Consider the following 20282-nt stretch of genomic DNA (forward strand, 5'->3'; position numbering starts at 1 on the left):
GAATGATTTTTCAGATCGAACGGCGTGCCTTTTATACTACGCTGCGAAGGCGCAGCTCTAAAAATTAGAGTACGCCTCTGATAGGCACAACGTGGTGAACTTCAAAGCGACACCGCCCGCCCGCCCGACGCACGCAATGCATGCTAATATGTACTTTATCTTTTAGAGAATTAGAAATGCATCTTTTCGTTCATTAATAGTTTGTGACGAATACGTGCTTCGATACTTATTAGGTACATTAGTTATAATTCAATAATTAAAGACTCGGGCCTTTTGAGACTGTGATGATATTTTTCCTAATTTTTGTTTCATAGCGTCGAAAAAGTATAAAATCTTATTTTTAGTACTTTGATAAACTAAATTTTAAATATTTACCATACTTGTTTTAAAAAAATTAAGGTTTGATCCTTTTAAAAAAGTCGTCTACTCAGAGGCCAATTTTGATAATAGTGCTTTTCTTAGATTTGGAATTATTTCAAACGTCACATGAGGCCTTTGTCTAAAATGTTTAGTAAATTAAATTGCCATAACGTATTCGCACAAATGTAATTACTAATGAGAAAATATTATTAATATAAAGAATGTGTCTTGTAAAAGCATCGACAGATTTTTTTGGATTTCTCGTACGGATACCATATTTACTTTCTATATGAACGTAGTAATATAGGATAATAGGATAAATGTAATTTGAAGTGTAACTATTGCTTATTTAAGTGTCAGTCGTCAACTGTTAAAACCATAGATGGCTTTGATCGATGATCTTCAGGTAATATAGCACTAACATTGCATATTCGATGTCAAAAGATCACCAACGGACTTTACTTAAATATCACAATATAATTAAGTACGACATTTCATATAAAGCTAACTATTAAACATAATATATAATTACTTCTGATCGGTATACAGCTTGTGTTTTCGATATATGAATTTTCCTATATTCATAAAGATTATATTCACTCCCTCTCTAGCAATCCTATATATTTAATGCAGAAAGTGTCAATTGCATGAGATTGTATCCTGGGCATCGAATCCGCGACCTACGGTTGCAAGTCTCATTCCTCTACCGCCAGGTAACTATTTCTCTTTAAAATTTATCATTTACACTATATATAAAAAAATTATATTAACAGAATCATGGGTATGACTTTTGTTTTTTTTTTACAATACAATTAGGTAATAATTTTGTTAAATGTTTAAACGGAGATCCGTGGATTTGAAATTCATACCTTTAGCGTGTTTTTATTAGCCTATGGGTTTTTAATTTGGCTAAGTACAATATTCGCGTATTTTATTGGAACGATTAACAGAAAGTATTATTTAATTTATACAAGAATAATTAAGAACCGGTTGTAAATTCATCAAATTCAGATTGTAAAAGTTTATTTCATTACTTCCGAGAAATATAATTTCAGAAGTACTTGTAATATTTTTATCTTCCACGATTAATAAGACAATTGATCGTATGTATAGAATAAAAACATGAGTGTTTTGAATCTTTTTTAAAGGATATTGATGATGGTTATATTAAGACGTTATCAAATTGTAACCAGCTAAATGTTTCAAAGTTAAACTTCAACGCAAAACTAAATAACGTACTTTAGGTAATCAGCATAACAAAGAAAAATTCACAGGAAATTTTAGATATCATCATTAAATGAATTCGCCGTATTCGACGAAATTACAAGAATTCATTTTTTTCGTTTTTAGAGAGCAAATGTTAAAAAGTTGTTATATCAGCTAACGTTTATTGTCGTACGTAAAATAATCAACAATAAAGATCTTACCTCGTTGGTAAATCTATTAAGAGTATATAGGTTTTTCTAATATAAAGCTAGATTTCAAAAGATTTTGAAAAATGAAAGGTCGGGCAGCTTTTTAATTATTTAATTTTTTATAGTTTTTCGCTACGTTTATATGTTGTAATAGTTTTAAGAAATGATATTAGGTTGTTTATAGTATGGACTTAAAAGAAATAGTTGAGAACATTACTAAATAATTTTGATATAATCATTTGCTTGCATTACCTAAACGATTAAGTTGCAAAATATAAATTCCCTCTGGGCGTAGACGATTTACTGTACACGGTTGGAATGCATCTGTTACACAGCTTTGGCATCCAAAGGATGCCTTCGTAGCTGTGGATCTATTATTTACGTTTAGGTCAGGTTACCCTCATCATAATTCATTTCATTTTATTTATTCATGCCATAAAGACGCACTTGTCGTGACCATGACTTTTCATATCTATAAACTTTAGCTCCGTAACGTTTTTATGGGAACAAATATGCGAAAGTATTTTTTGGTAATTTAACTTATTTATGATTATAAAGCAATTGGTGATTCGTTAATTAATTTAGGTGAAGTAAAACGTAATGTTAACGTACGAGTCTTTGATAAGCTAATGAGAACAATAGTCTTATTTTTTCCTTTATTATTATTAAAGCACTACTTATTTTGGTCTACGATATTTGATTAATGGGTTATCATTTTGAAAACTTGGAACAAAACTACAATAAGTATTAGAAGATTGTTTGAGAATTATAGATTTTATTTTAAAAGTTTTCTTAATTTAATTGGTCACAAAATTGCTTATTTAAATTGAGTCTAGGTTTAGTGAAATTCTGAATACTTGCTTCCATAATACAGGAATAGTTAATAAAAGTGTGCGTGTAAATAATAGTTCACATGAGGCATTTGAATCTAAGTGTAGAGACCAAACAAAAGTTGTAATTGATAAATCAATAACGATTATTTACGAAAGAGATATTTCTTCATAAAAATGACAATGTAACTGAATTTTTAACAAATTAGAAACATGCAGCATATTTACCGTTATCAAGAAACTATTATATTTGATGCTACTACTTTTTCTTTTATAATAGATTCATTATCTCATCGCTGACGTATCTGAACATTGCGAAAATTTGTGCCAATATTAGACGGTTATCTTTTTTATTCAAGAATTTTTGTTAAGCTTTTAAGAATTGCTCCATAGGTAACATATATTTCATTTGACCTTCAATAAAATGCATTACAAAAATCGATCTATACTAATAAGGATCTAAAGTTATCTCTTTTGAAATCGAAAAGAAGTCAAGGATGAAATGTGTAATATACCAAAACATGGACATGTGTAAAAACATAATATGACGGAATTGATGTTATCCAGGGTGTTGCGGAGGCATAAAGGACATTTATTACCAACAAAGTACTAAAATGTGAATTTTAAATTCTTGGTAATACTTTTAGAACTGGTTTTACGTGTATTATGACTCATGCTATTTTAAATAAAGGTGAAGATTAAGTATAGTTATTATTCTTAGGACTATATTTTTGAAATTAAAACAAACTGATAGTTATATCAGTTATGGTATTGGTAGTTATCGCATAGACGAGATAAAAATAAACTATCGCATAGTTAGTAACTAGAAATATTAGTAGTATCAGTAGTATGGAATATTCATTTATTATATTACCAATACACACAAAAATAACATCTTAGATATCTTTCTACATAAGTAATAAATTACAGCTAGTTTATGTCTGAATTTGATATAAATAAACATAAATCTTCACACAAGTATAAGATTATAGATTTCGATTCTGATTTCGTTCATATAACCCTTGTTGCCTAGTCACGAATCTATGCAGTGAAAGATAAATATCCAAAAAAGATGAATCCTAATGGAGTTTTGCAAAACTTTTAATCTATTTACGTCAAAAATCTTACTACCTTTTAATTTAATACATAACACGTACATTTTTTGAGTTAACACTTAATTAGCTTGAGTTCTATGTTCTTTTAGAAAAACACGGACGGTGCTTTAGTCGAAGTCGAATATAATAAAATTTACACGTGTACATCTAAGTATATGTAAGTTATGGAATATGCCTTCAAGCTCCTGGTTGCTATCCCAGGAGCTTGAAGGCATATTCCATTGGATTTGGTGACAATATCAACGGATAAGATATTACTCATCTTTGGTTTGCTAACATTGTAGCTATGGAAAAATTGATGAAGGAACTCATGGAGTTCGAAGGCCACAATCAAGTTTCACAACGGCTGAAACCCAAAATTAAAACGGATGAAATGAAAACATGTCCATGTATTTGCCTAAATATCAGTTCCAGGTACGACTCGTGTAGTTGTGGCGAAAAGTCAATCTATTTAGGTAAGGCAAACTTTGAAACAGAGGTCAAACGTCAATTATATCTTGGTAGTCTGCGTTCATGAAACTACTAAATATCTTATTGTCCAATATCTCTTGGCATCTAAAGACAATGTTCTTCGGCTGGTGTATTCTCAGTGATAACTTCTAGCATTGAAACATTGTCCCTTACTTGGCCTCATTGGCGTGCTCACAATCGCTCAGTGAGCCATCGCGAGGGATATACTCGGGATTTTTCTTTTACGAATGAAGGCAACCGATATAATCCAGCGCATTAGCAAATGGTAGTGGGCAGGCCTCATAGCGCGCAGAACATACGGCTGTTGGGGCCTTAATGTTCCTCAATGGATTGGACCACGGATGGAAAACTTCAGTATAGGATCTTCAAGGTAACCAGACGACCTAGTTAAAGTCGTCGGAAGACGCTGGATGCAAGCCTGTTCTATCCGGTCGTAGATGATTTTAAATGAAAGGCCCATGTCCAGCTGAGGTCGTTCTAATGCTGGAACGATGATGAAAAATGAGCTTCTTTATAAATAGTACAAAATATTTTTAGTAAAATATGCAAAATATTTATAATTAAAGTCACAGGAAACCGGTTTTTTGAGCTTTTAATTAACGTAGATTGAAACATTTCTAAAATAAATATCAATTTTTTAAAATAAAATTGGTCTATTATAAATATTTTGCGGCCCTCACAGCCGCAATATGTAAGTTAATTGACGATTTCGCAGTAATTTCTTCCTCTTGACCTTTTATGCTATTTTTTACAACATCAAAGTTCAGTGGTATTTTTTTTACTATATACACAAAACATTATTGTAATTTTTGTTAACTAAGCTTTGTTTTATAAGTACCAAATATTTATATAAAGATAATTTTTGGTATCATCTAAACTTGAGAACAATTTTACTGATTTCCTCCTTTTTCATAACACTCTGAAGAAGGTTCTTATAGAAAAAATGCAATTTAAGAGCGGCTGGCATTTACAATGTCAATAAATAAATCACAAGGACATGCGTTTATTGTTTAAAAAGAATCAACATTTATTTATGTGAGCACAAGAACTAATCTTGTATAATAAAAACCTCTACGATGAACTCGGCTTTTAAATTACTTTTTTATTTATGAAGGTTCGAATTATTTAAGCGTGTGTGAAAATTAATGATAGCTAAAAAAGGACAACGTCTGTCGGGTTAGTTAGAATTTTATTAAAATGTACTTTTTAAAAGTTTTTGATGATAAAGCTTGCGCCAACATCATCGGTGGCAATGCGCAAAGTATGCGTTTTTTTTAAATAGAAAATATAAATGTCAGTTAATTTTAAATATATGTGTACATTTGATTAGGCCTTTGTAGATAGCTTCAATGCTTATCCGTAAATAACTATGCAATATTAATCACATATGAATCAGAAAATTGACAGCATTAATGTATAAGACCAATAATAAGGTATTTGCTGCATGTTAGGAATTGATCATTATCCATTTACGAATAAAAAAATTGTAAAGTTTATTATTTTCAAACGTAGGCTAGGTCATACGTTAAGATTCAAGATATTAGCTACGTTTTGGAAATTTTATACTGTCTTTATATTTATATTTGCCATTTTTGACTTTTGGATGGAAATGTTTACCGATCTCACTTTGACTGGTCAATAAATTCTTAGATATTTTTTTACTTTGAAATGTATGTATGTTGATGGCTATTAGTATATTTATGCACGCAATCCGTAATATTCTTCGCCGTTGCAATTAACACACGATGTGGTTTTCTCAATATGAAAGCTTTTGACACTATTTGTTAATTGTTTGTTAAAGTTGTTTTTTATACCTGGAAATGATTACTTTGTTATACCGTAAGTCATCTAATAGCATTAACAAATTTTAATAACAATAAACCTATGACGCATTACATAAAACACTTGGCACCAGAAGCTGTAATTTCATCACAGTTTAGATGTGACGATGTTGCGTTAGCTCTTTTTGAGTGCTAGTGAAAACTTATTAATTATAATTTTTAGCTTACTTTGAAACTCGATAGCAGCTAGTAATTTAGAATCCGATCAGTCACCAGAATAGGATCAGGCCGTCAGATGACCTAAATAAACTTGTTTTATACGATTTGTACTGTGTTATTTATTTGTATTCCTGAGATTGCGGTGTAGAACGATCGCATTAGGGTCGTTGGAAAGACACTAGACGCAAGACGGTTACAACCAGTTCCATTTTGAAAATCTATGGGAGAGTATTAAGTCGAACTGTGGATCTTCAACAACTAAAATGATATTAATGATTCTCTGTGATCATTAACTAGCTGCCACCGCGCAGGCCATTACAATACAAGAGATCGAAACGTCGTCTGGCTTACTCTAGCCGTGTGCTGCACTTAACCCAATGGTTTTCATTGAGAGATGAAACTCAATCAGCGTGACCAGCATTTTTTATAGATCCCGTGGTTATTTCAAAAAGACAATGATATTATTTGTGAAATGAATATGCGGGACAACAGTAATATATATTCCAGTAAATTTAAATTTCTAAACGCATACTATTAGACAGTGATATTAAACAATTTAAAAAGAACTTAAAAATCTTTACTATGAATTATGGGTTAAGGCGTGGTTATCTAGTCTTACAATTTCGGATAAGATAAGTTTCTTATCTTAGATTTGTATATTTATTAACCTTTCTCCTTTTTTTACAATTTCTTTTTCACTTTCCTTATATCCTTCACATTATCTATCATTCGTCGCGTCCTGATCTTTCGTGTAATATTTGGTTTTTATTGAAGCATCTTTTTAACTTGTTTTCTTTTTTTCACAATTTAGTTTACAATCTTTATTGGTTTTTTTTTGGCTTTAATTTACAATAATTTTTGGTACTTTCAGATTTATTTATTTAATTACATGTATTGTTATTTTGATCGTATATCTTCTTGTTTTGTGTTCTTGTAGTCGGGCTTTACCCAACCTTTCAATTTTATTCTTTAGTTTTATTTCTATCTATGGTCTGCTGCACCATTTGTTTACGGACTATAAGCAGTAAAAGGTTGAATGAATAGCTAATTCGTCAGCAAAAAGCATAAAGACTTTCAAACCTATGTCTGACCACTTTATACCAAGTTACCATTCTGAAACAGGTTAAATTACTTATTTTTGAATAATAATTGGATATAGTTTGGCACACATTAAATGACAGCAATTGAGGTAGCTATGCATTCACCTCTTTAAAGCTTTTACATCTATAACCAACTATAGAATAGATAGCTATAAACAATGTACTATCACTTTCAAATTGTTATTATTAGATTGAAATATGTAAAACTAAAGATAAGGCCCTGATTAAGTGAAGATTTAAATTATTGCTTTGCAGATTTCAAACATCAGGTGGTACATACAGTAAGGATGCATTAATCCCTTTAAAGTTTTTGCACCTATAACCAATCTCCCTATACACATACATGTACATTATATATTAACAAATATGTAACACACACACACACATTATATATATATATATATATATATATATATATATATATATATATATATATATATATAAATATACGATTATGTATGTATGATAATTCTTGCATGTAATTTATGTTATATATATATAACGCATATTTTTCAAATAAGTCATGGATTTTTATAATGAAATAAAATAATTGTATTCTACAAGGCAACAGATGTTCATTGATAAATTAGTTTATAGCAACTTCGTCAATGAAATGTTGCCTGCATTAACCATATCATTAATCAACGCTTTTATCAACTCATGTAATTTACTTCTCAACTCAGGTGCCAATTCTCCTATAAATGTTACTAGATACTGAATGTTATTTAGTTTTATTTCAATATTGTTATATCTTTAACTTGTACATGTTTTAAGTTTATGCGTGTTATTTAAAGCGTTATTTTAAAATACGATTACTAAATTTATAAAAAAGAGATTATAAATGGGGAAAAAGATTAAATAGTTTCTTTTTAGATAAAGATTTTTGACGGTTTTCTTGCTCAGGATGAAACCGAACGAACAAAACATTGAATTTCTGGTTATTTTTTCAATCGTTCGTGTTTAAAAATGAAATTATCGTTACTTAAACTTAAACGTACCGATTGTGATCCACTTTGCACTTAACCACCTTCGGTGCTATGTACAAGCTGTAGAAAATATTTTTGTTGTTAATAAATTTTTTATTGGTTTCTGTTTTTTTATACTTAGATTGAAACTTTTTATGTCTTGGTGTTATGCGAATAAATGTTTTTTATTTGTATGTATTTAATTGCCTTACTGTTCTCTAGGTAAATAAAAATAAAATATTCGTTACGTCAATATACAGTGCAGGTATTTTAATGTAAATAATATAAAAGATTGGTTTAAATTCTACAACTAATACAGATCAAAAGTTAGCTTTAATTTGACTACTAATGTAGGCAGAACGATGGCTTGTTCATTTTTACAACTAACAATATTGTATAGGTAGTAATAGAGGAATTTTATAACATGTGTCGCATTTAATGTAATTAAAAATCAACCTTGTACCTAGCTTCTCCGGCAAAAACCACTTTATTACGAAGTGTGTGTTAGCAAAAATACAAATGATATTGCACTACACAGCTTATAGATCGTGTGAACTCAAACTCTTTCTACCATTTACAATGACATTTCCATCTTGTAATTATCTTGTTCTTTCAATGAGAAATTGAATAGTTCCGATATTGCTCTATGGGAACTAATTTGGTTTTAATATTGATTTCAGTCCTTTCTAAAATACTCAAACCGATCTAAATAGCTATTTAATGGTTCAAAAGTTGTAGTATTGAAAGTAAAAATCGGTTTTGTAATAAAGCGTTATAGATTATAAATGTAATAAATATGGAAATTATTGGGTTGCTTAAACATTTTACTTTTATTATGCTTGCGATTAAATAAAAAAAAAGTTAATTTTGTCTGATATTAATTGAAGTTTTTAACTTACGCGTTTTTGTCAAACACAAAAACATCTACATCGTTGTTAATAATATTTAATAAGTAACTGAGTCGAAGTTACTGTAAAATATTTTTTTCTGATAGCACACAATACAATATAACCATAAACACACTTATTTCATATTTTTAGGAGATTTTTATGAAAAAGAGAATATTAGTAAGAATAATTTTAGGCAATATTAATTTCGCGCGATTATCGTATATTTAATTATCTGTATTTAATAATAATCATTAGCTTTAAACCATGCGCATTTGATAGTGCGAATGTGCATTGTCATTTAACAGATGCATCTGTCAATATTTCTCTTATACATTATATACATTTATCAATTTGAAATATGTTACATTTATTTTTTCTATTATTATGCGACAGGCTCCTAGGGATCTCTTGAACTTCTGGGAGTACAAATTCCGATGGCGCAGTTAGTTTAATACTGTAAAAGAAATATAACGAAAACTACTAGAAATATTGTTTAAATATTTTATTTAGTATCTTAATAAAGTATGTATTATAAAAAATATATGGAATGAGTACCTAATCCATTCAGGGACATAAATAAATACAATTATACGTGTCACTTATAAAGAGACAATTTTGTTGTTTGGCTTTCGCTTGCGTTTACAATGACATATGGGCAAGTGGTGTTTATGATATTCTAAGGTGGCGGCGTTTCATGATATGGATCTGAGCGAGGTTAGTCAGTGGATGTAGCATATTGTCTTATTCGAATATTATTATTGAAGTATGTAGTCAGAGCGGAAAAATATGCAAGGGATAAAAATTAGTAGTGCCATGACATTTAGGGTAAAACGATCTTCATATAACATTCTGGATTAATGAACTTCATTAAAATCTTCGTCCTTTGGGAGCATCTCCTCCAGAGTTGGGGGGCAGAGATTTCAAGTAGTCCAATGCTCGTTGAATTGCTGGTGGAATGGGCGGTGGTGTCGGTAAATGATCGCCCTAGAAAGAAAACAATATTAATATTTGATAGTTTTCTAATAGAGAATACTTTAATGCATTAAGTCCGCATTTTCAATTAAATATATACATAATAAGAAGAGTAAATAAATAATGAAATGTTTACAAATTTTGAATACAAAATTTGATAATACACATATTACTATACTGTCAAATTCTATTTTGAACTATTTTGGCAACGGTCTTAAAAAACTAGGGTTTTTTTGGTCAAAATACACTTTTTTAACATCGGGTTTATTTCTATTTTGTTGTTGGATAAGACTAATAATGAAGTTTAGCAAATTTTAGCAGAACTTTGGTACACTATTAGAAACCAGTAATGTAAATTTTAAAATAATATTATCTCGATAATCTATCACAAATATTTATAACTGTTGAAAGTTATTATAAAATGATAATTTGTTTAAATAAAAGTTTTAAGATAAACCATCAAAGTTGCTGAAACAGACAATACGTAAGGCCTAGGTCAAACGAAAGGGCGAATAAAGGTGCGGCGCGCGAAACATACGCGTCTACGAACAAAGCTTACGTAATTACGTGAATCACACACACACTGTATTAAATAAAATTTTAAATGTCAAATGTGCTTAGAATACTACAAAGACCTGAGCAAGCGTGATTTAGATAAATTCTTTACTGATGCCGCCTTTGACACATCGCGTAACGTTGACAGAACACCTGTAGATAATACGGTTAATTTGTAATCTTTCACTTTCACTTTCACACATATATCCAAATATCTTTTATTCGTAAGATTAAATATTTTTCTTACAATCGATAAACATGAAATTTCGCAGTGTTGCCTCAATTCTAGGTCACTGACACCTAGAATGAATTAATATCTATATATCTCTACTTAACACTTACGACATGTGTTTCAAGATGTTCATTATTGTCGGTATATTGACAAGGGTGCAATTTATTCTAATAATAATTTTCATCGACTAATCTAAATTATACACAAGAAATCTTTAGATAAGCAATGAAGTAAATATGATTAACGACATATATATTTTGTTTACAAAATGTAATGTTTAATTTTAAAGTAGGTGCCTTATTATAAATGTTCAAAAAAGTGTCTGCAAGATGTCAAGCAGTAGCAATCGTCTTTGCAAAATTATTACAAAAAAAATTGATTTACAAACATTATACATGATTCGAAAAAATATTTATTTCTTATAATTTTTTTTGTATTAACACATATCGTTAATAACCTTTTCCGTTACTGACGATAGTTCAAAAGATTAGATCATTCGATATTTTAACGCGACATTTACTCACATGTTAGCCAACCGTACCTCCCACTCACATTAATTGTTATATTTTATGATAGGTGTTATATTTTAGACAATACGAGTATAACGAAACTTTAGTGCACTTCATAGTTTATTAAAAAGATTTTCGAATTTTCAATTAAACACGTTTTAAATTGTTTATTTAGCTTAAACTATAATTAAGCTAAATTACTCGTGGCAAAAATTTTAAGCCACATTGTCAGAAATGTTGTATTTGATTGTTATTAAGAAACCATTGTTTTATTAAATTAGGCGAAATCTTTGTTTCATTAAAAAAAAACGAATAAAGAAGAAAGTCCCAGTCACAGTACCGTAACTCGGGTGTGCTATAATTACAATTCTGTTATTATTTCATTTATTAGAAAAAAAACAATACGCTTAAAAAACTAACGCCTTTGGACTACAAAGCATAGCAATATTTAAAGGAGAAACTCCATGTTGCATTTCAACGGAATTCGTAGTCTTTTAAAGAATCGTCAATTAAAACAACCGTTGATATACTCATACTTATACGGTTACGAATAAAATTATAGATTTTTATAACCTTAATGTTTTTTTTAAATTTTTTAAATATAATTTCAGGCACAAAAACATAACAACATTATTTTTAGGTCACTTAATTTTTTGAACCAGCTCTGTAATAACAGTTTTAATTTTAAGGACAATGAATTAGTGCATTCTTTTTATTATTGTCAATAATATAATATACAAAGCCTGTCTAAAAAGTCTACAATTTCAAATGATAAACGAGATATAAATTATAAATATCATCAGTGGGTCAATGTTGATGATCAATTTCGATGTAGAGTGAGGTGACCTTAACGTTAATGTTAGTAAAAAAGCCTAAACCGATAAACAATATTACATTATTTGATAGTATGATTACGAAAGCGTGTTTTAATTTATATATATTGCAACAAAAAAGTCATTTTAAATTAACATTTTATAACCATTTTATTGCCGACGGTACATGAACTTGTCTTTAACATTTTTACGGTACCGGATTCCGTGATGCATCTGCTCATACGACTTTACGAGTGCCAGCCAAAGATGTCAAGGATTTTGCAAATCGTCGGCGTGTAATTCCATTTAAGAATACGGTTAAGTCATAACTTAAGTTCATGAAGAATATCATTCGCGTATAACTTTAATACTATCAAATTGTAATCTATAATTATATAAAATTATTATTATTAATAAATTTCAATAATAATAAATTATTTGCAATCGCACGATTTAATTTATTTAATCGAAAATTCCAAAGGAACTGGAAGCTTAAAAATTTCTTTGTGTTAAATTTTCTTTTTGAAAATAGTTAAAGGCTTAGACAAGCTTCTAATTAAAGTCAAAATAATTTTGAGAATAATTCAAATTAAAAAGCATCGACCCAAATATTGCTAGGAATCAATTTTTCAAAATACTATTTTAAAATCGCAGTAAAAATACCACAATATAAAAAGAAGTATTATAAAACTATGTGTGTGTATATAGTGATAAAGGGGCATTTTAGAGCTAACTCCAATTTAATATCTCAAAAAGTAGGAATTATTTTACGTATTATTGTCGAATCATTTGGAATAAAGGATTTTAATGCATCATGGTTTTCTTAATTAAACTAACATAATTTGACACAAGTGTTGTAGGCGGCAGCCACTCTCTTTGCGCCTACTATGCATCACCGTTAAAATGAAATCTATCAATTCAATTCTGGAGCCGGTAGGTTTATCGATTAAGTTATAAATATTTATTTTATGAAATATTATAATTTGTTTAAATATAAATTTAACTAGCGAAATTACAGCACAAAAAACGCAAAAACTTTTATCATGAGAGGAATTGCGTAAAAGCGGTCTTATTTAACTATGAGATAATTCATATTTGTTCTCGTAACCGCAGATTTTAAAATTAAAAATTACTAAATTTCATTATAATCATTATGTTCCGAAGGTAGTCTAGTAAATTCCATTCCAAATATTTGCACTTTTCGAAGTCGTAGAAAATAATAAATATAAATGAATAAAATATAATGCGATAATAAACCTGCGGTTGGAATCCGTTGGCGTCAGCAACATATTGCAAGGTTATTACAGAGCCATCTGGAGCCTTGTAGCTAAACTTTCCTTGCGCTACCTGCTCCTCTTCGCCTTCGCCCTTTCCAAAATTCTTAACGTAGCCGGCCTCTTCTGCTTTAATTTCATTACCGGTCTCGTAACTGTAATGAGAGACAATTTAAAAAAAAATTATTGCTTAACATTTTTATTTATTTAGTTTTATCGAAAAATAAATATTTTTACTAATATAAAAGTAAAAACAATAACTTTATGCAAACGGGAACATAAAATGAGGCAATATTAGAAAAAAAATCTACTTTTCGTTTTAACACATGTAGCGTATCTGTGAAATGTAATCAAATAATTAATATCGTTTACCTTGACGCTTTACAATGAAAATATAAGTTCATTGTTACTAACATCGTGCAGTTCACGAAATAGGTAAAAAACAATTGGATTGAAAAGAAAACGCTGTTAATTATTAAGACCTTAAATTAATGAAAAAAGTGATCTCTCACGACCTATTTTTTTTTTGGGACAGTAAAAGTATTTTTAGCACTGTGTAGTTTCTTGGGATACTAGTCAATATTAATTCCATTATTAAAAAGTCTCAAATTCTTGTTCTTAGCAGACGCTGGTGACTCGGCAGGTGTTTTATAGCAACACTTACAAGAAGTAGTGAAGAAAATCATCATGAACATCATCGGCTTAGCTTAGTACTAAGATGTACGACATACCACAAAAAAATTACGCAAGAATGGACTTTGAGGAAGCTAAATCGATAGAACTCCGGTATTTTCGATGCCCGCGTAGAGGAAAGGTATCATAGTACATTAGAAAAAAATATAGCTGATTAAGAAGTGATTAAGAATGAAGTTATATCCGTAGAAATATTACACAGTAATATTACTAATACAAAATGCGCGAAATGTCAAATTCCTCCTCAACTGATGTGTATGGAACAACATCTATAAACAACTTAGTCACGGAACAGTAATTTTCCGTAAACTGCTATACCATCTAGGTATTTTAATCCCGTAATTGTAAAAAGTTAAATGTTAGGTAAGGCTTATTGAAGGTCAATGATTGTTATAAGTAGTTGTGATATATATTTTATTTAAAATAATTTTATGTGTAACGGGATTTACATGTCTATATCAGGGAGAGATAACTACACAAATGAGAAAAAATATGAGATAATTTGTTTCATGTTTTGTCTTTTTGTGATTCATTAGTTTGATGATCGCTAAAATTATAACTAATTACTGTATTTTTTATTGTTACAATTAGAAAAATATTTTTAAAAATGTCTTAGATTTTGAAAATTATATTATTTCATTCATTTCTAAAAAGTTTACGTTTTATAATTATATTCCTTTGTTAATATTCTGAGTGAAATTAAATACAGAGCTCAAAGGTTTTTTTTTTGGTAATGAATGATGGTTGCTTTTGACATTGATTGTCTATTGACTATTGGATTGAGGGAGCAGTGTACTGCTAGCTGAGTAGTTTTTGGAGGCTGAGCTCATAGGCTCCAACATTACAGAATTAAGACTCTTTTAAATCGCATGGGCGGTTGCTCCACGGCGTCTTATATTTTACTATTCTTAATTATACACAGAAAAGTGTTCAGATAACTAGATATATATATATATATATATATATATATATATATATATATATATATATATATATATAAATATATAGTATCTATAACTACTCTATAGATATATTTAACATGCCAAAAGCAAATGACAGGTAGATTACCTATTTATCCTTCTTACTTATGTTTATTTTTTTTTAAATCTCTACTTAATAATTAAAATTAAATTAAATATATACTTACAGCCATTTATACGACCCGTCCACATTTGGACCTTCTGATTCGTATCGTAGAATAGGTATAACGTCTTTGGGCTGCTGTGCCTGTACTCCAAGAGCAATAATAGACGTAAAAGCTATTAGAGATATCTGAAAAGAATTGTGTAAAAATTAATTATAAATTATTTTTACAATTAATTAAAATATATGTACATAGCGCCTGGAAGATAAAAATTGCAAATACCCATCAAAGTGTTTATTCAAGCTGAAAACAGAGGTGACTTAAGTTTATTTTACGTATGATATGATAATAATTGTATTACAGCAACTTTCTTAAAAATATCTGTTTTTGGTCAGTTTCTTCAGCTTGAAGCAGTTGCTTCAGTCAAAGCATGATTATCATTTTGGCTGTAGCAAGTTCGCTGTTGTACATAACACTTCCAATAGGACCAGTTGGAATTGGGCGGCGTCCAAAACCTTTCTCCCCGGTGGACGTCCTACTCTGCGATTGCTGGTACAAGGTTTATACTCCAGAACCTCAAGGCCTGAGTGGTCTGTTTTGTAAGCTATGTGAAAAAATAAAAAATGCTATAAGGAGAGTAAAAACTTTTTTTTATTTTTCTATAAATAAAAGTATGCTCCATTTTTTATTAAAATCTATTTAAAAAAATTTAAGATGGTTATCCATGAAACCATCTGATCTATATATAACATGAAACCGGAACGCAAAATGCATGAACTGCTCACGGCGTAACAAATGAGGCGGAAGGGAGAGTCGCGTGTAGTTTCTTAACTAACAATAAAATGTATGTGTAAGTCGTGAAACGGCAATTGTGATGCATTTGCGTAGAGATACTATGTAATTTCTTTAGAACAGAATCAACTAGAGAGAAGGCACTTAAAGATGAATAGATTACTTATTTTATAAATTGATTACGACACAGTTTCAAGTTGTGTTAAAGCAAATAGCAATTTTTTTATTATCACTGACAAAATTCTACATTAAAGATTATTAATCTTTTTATTTATAATCTTAGTCTGTGAATTAAATCAATCAAATTATATAAAATGCTAGATTCTCCAAGAAAATAAAAAAGAAGTCTAATATAAGCATAAGAAAAGGGAAAATGTATTTGTTCGCGTGTAATGAGTCGTAATAGCAAATGTTAAAAATGGTTACGTGTGCTATGTAATATTGTGAAATACTGTATGTTCATTTTAAGTTTACACGTAGCGAATTTGTTAGAGGTGCTTAAATTTGTTACGACAATAGGTCATAAATCGACCTGGCAACACGCCCTATCTTGTAAAAACGTCGTCACAGCCATTAGTCCAGTTTGAGGAGCTTGCAAAATTTAAACGTAAATGTATTTCGATTTAACACAATAGAGATAACAATGGGTGTCTACAGTATTCATATATTAATTTTATTTGCTACTTAAACTAAGGAATAGCTTAATAATATTGGTAATATTTAGTTATGGAAATCTAAGCAGTTGAAGTTTTTTTAAGCATAAAGTGAAATGAATAGGTTGCTTTCTAAAAAGCCTGCTTTGCGATATTTATAGCACAGCCTCTGTTTTGCAATGAGAAGATATTATTCACTGACGCTACAATTTTTTTTAAATTAGAGGTCCAAATTCAGATTTCTGAAGAAGGTTATGAATCAGGAATGAGGAGACCGTAGAGGAACGAAAGTAAATGACTTGGTCGTGCCAATTGACAAGTTAAAGTAGCAGTAGATAGGTCTATCATGCAGATCAGATTGCCTTTAGGGATTTAAGATTCGGGGTGGAGGTCATGGACCGCAAAGCGCAGCGTAAGAAGACAGGCTACTTCCCACCGATGCTCTTGATTATGAGAATACCTGTTATCGGTAGTTGAACAAGGAAAGTTACTACTTAATCTTACGATTATATAAAATGTGTTCTAAATAACCTACTTATCCGTTATAAATTTGATTACCTAAATATTATAACAATATTTAATAATTAAAGGACACATGGAAATGAATTATTTACGTTATAATGTAATGTATAATTATTTGATATTTGTAGTGTATATTTGTGGTATTGTACTGTTATATGTCTTACTAATTATAACTACTTGCTTTATAGTTAGTAGAACTGACAAGTTCTCGTCGTCGTTTCAGTCCACAGACGTCCACTACAAGGTTTAAGCCTCAACCAAATCACCACGCCATAATTGACATGCCACCATAATCACCACGCTTGGCAGGTGAGTTGGCGATCGTAGTGTGGGTATTGGGGTACGCAGAAAACGTTGCTGATCATCCTATAGAAACTTGCTTGTGAACCGCTGTTTAATGCCGCTTATGAACAGCGGCAATCTTGTGTAATTAATGCTTATAGTGTGAATTATATAAGATTGTATCCCTGCAATCAAAACTGCGACTTACGTTTTAAGTCTCTCTCCTTTGCCGCTGGGCTACCACAGCTCACTATTGCAAACTGACTTGATTTTTTTCTAATCCATTTAATAATGCAACATTGTTCAACCAATACATCATTTACTAATGCAACCGATGTATATCTGTTTTTGTCCGAGCTTATCTTTCATTCTCTAATGATATAATTTAGTAGTTTTAACATAAATGTACTGACTGTAATATATGAACACTGATTTAAGTAATTCTCATATTTTTAAAACTTTCAGGTAATTTAAGGATTTGCATCCAACTTTGTGATATTTTTAATATTAAAAAAAAATCGGTAGTGGTTACAATTCTCAGCCACACTGTACACTCAACACTATATTTTACATAACGATATAGCCTTAAATCCTCACAAATAGATGAGCTACGTCAGGTATATAAAAACGCGTCATGCACTACTCCAAATATAAGGAAGGAAAAGGTTGTCGTGATATGATAACATCTTGACGACTCCTTGTAATAAAACAGATTTTGCGATTTGGTTTTACTTATTAATTTTACTTTCACGGATGCTTTAGTATCTACATTTTAGGCTCTTTACTTTTTGGTATTTATATTACAACACATAAACGTTTTATAAGAAATTATTTTGTTTGGCAAGACGTGACCTTATGATTAATTATCAGATATATGCTTAAAAAAGCACTGCGAGGGCTTGTACTTTGTTCTGTACTTCGTCACTTTATCGCTTATCACTGTGTGATATAAGATGTTACATCTTACCAACACAGAAATTTTACTAGCGTTGGCGATTTACACATACACATACTACAACATATGCATATTTGCGAATCCTGTAAAGATTCCAATAAAAGATTATGTAGTGATATAGAGTTCACTTTGTTTTTAACATAACTGAAATTGTTATTTTTCCACTATTAACTACAATAATTAATGCATTAAAATCGTAAATAACCTTTATTAAATTTTGTAAATAATAAGGATCATTTGTATCGGCACATCCTATCCATCTTAATACAATTCTTGACTAGAAATATTTAGTTTGGTATATGCCCTAGTATTGATTCTAGAAAAAGCATGGAATTGAAGTCACGTCCTAATTATTCTTATTATTTACGTGATTTTGAACAATCAGTCGTCGAAATGCTGGGCAAATAAGATTTGTGTGAATTACAAATATTGCTTTGTATTGTACTAATATTCTTAATACAATATAAATAACTTGACATAATGATTTCTGAAAATTATATTTTTCATGTATTGAGCGAAGAAGATAAATAAAGTATTTACAATAATAAGCTTAGATGTTAATAAATCTTTCATAAGTTTTTTAATCTGTCATCGAACAACGTTACATGCTGATCATAACGAAGGTATTGTGCTGGAAATTCTAAAATAAAATCCTATTTTATACCGCACCAGTAGCAGCAGGCTGAACGAAGAAACAGGAGACGCAATTACAAACAATTTAGATTTGGTTTTAGGTTGATTTATGGGACAACCTATATATTACCGTTATATTATATTATGTAGTTTATATAATAAGGAATTTATTATAGAAAATACTTATTAAGTCTTTCTCCGTTCGATGTGGATATAATATAAGTATTTCTTATTCGACAAACACGCGTTTGTTTCATTGTCTATTTGTAATACAAGGAGTAGCTTTCAGATGCTGTTTTTTACAGATTTTTGTAATATATTTTTATTTATTTGCAAGAGACTTACTTTTGAACATATTTTTAAAAAAAATATTTAAAATACTTAACAAAATACTGCGTACAAATTACGTAGAAAAATGTTCAATCTGTCAAAAGACAAAAATAGGTACTGAAATGTAAGGTAAAAGCTAAACTATTATATTATAACTGGAACACACCTTTAATAAATAAAGAAAGAACATAGAAGATTCTCGTAGTGAAAAAAATAGAAAAGTTACGGAAATAAAACTACACTTTTCTTAGCCAGTACAAACAACAGTCCTATGGGCTGTCAAATATTTGACGATATATAGTATTACAATGACGATATAATCTCAGTCTAGGAATCTAACTACTAAATTTATTACTGTGCTTGATCGTTGCTTATCGTTGTTGTAATGTTGCAAATTTATAAATAAAGTGATACCTCTGAAATACAATTTCTTTTATCAGTCAGGTAGTAAAAAATTAGAATTTGGTGGAAAGTACCAGGCAAACATTCGGAATAATTCGCAGCAAATGAAAAATAATTACTAACGTAATTAAAAAAAAATGTTAACCCCAACTTTTGTTGCACATTTTAAAGACGGCCGATTTAATGATACCAACAAAAAAATAGTCTCCGGTGATTTTGTTTCGAAAGAAATTAATACATGTAATAGTTTAGCTACCATAAATTATACACACACAAAGATTAGTAGGTACGTATATGTTTCAATGTATAATTTTAAACGATAAAATGTATTCTCACCATGATTGCAGAATGCAGAGGGCGAAGGCACAAAGGGTCCAGATACAATCAAATGCAACTCGGATGTGTGCTAAGTGACACTGTAAGAGGCTTATATACC

The 20282-nt window shown here is 29.8% G+C and overlaps 1 protein-coding gene across 1 annotated transcript; it reads right to left on the reverse strand.

The window, feature by feature from the left end:
* Positions 1-9670: 9670 nt before the first annotated feature.
* On the reverse strand, positions 9671-20230 carry LOC137931326 (endocuticle structural glycoprotein ABD-4-like). Its single transcript, XM_068774792.1, has 4 exons — positions 20183-20230; positions 15341-15465; positions 13484-13655; positions 9671-10130 (listed from the first exon to the last, which is right to left on the reverse strand). The coding sequence occupies exons 1-4, from the start codon at positions 20183-20185 to the stop codon at positions 10014-10016; spliced, it is 417 nt and encodes a 138-aa protein (XP_068630893.1). The 5' UTR covers positions 20186-20230; the 3' UTR covers positions 9671-10013.
* Positions 20231-20282: the final 52 nt, after the last annotated feature.

The sequence above is a fragment of the Battus philenor genome, unplaced genomic scaffold, assembly GCF_028537555.1.
Source record: "Battus philenor isolate CCGP_79_NKW_IND1 unplaced genomic scaffold, ilBatPhil1.0.hap1 SCAF_7, whole genome shotgun sequence".
Taxonomy (NCBI): Eukaryota; Metazoa; Arthropoda; class Insecta; order Lepidoptera; family Papilionidae; genus Battus; species Battus philenor.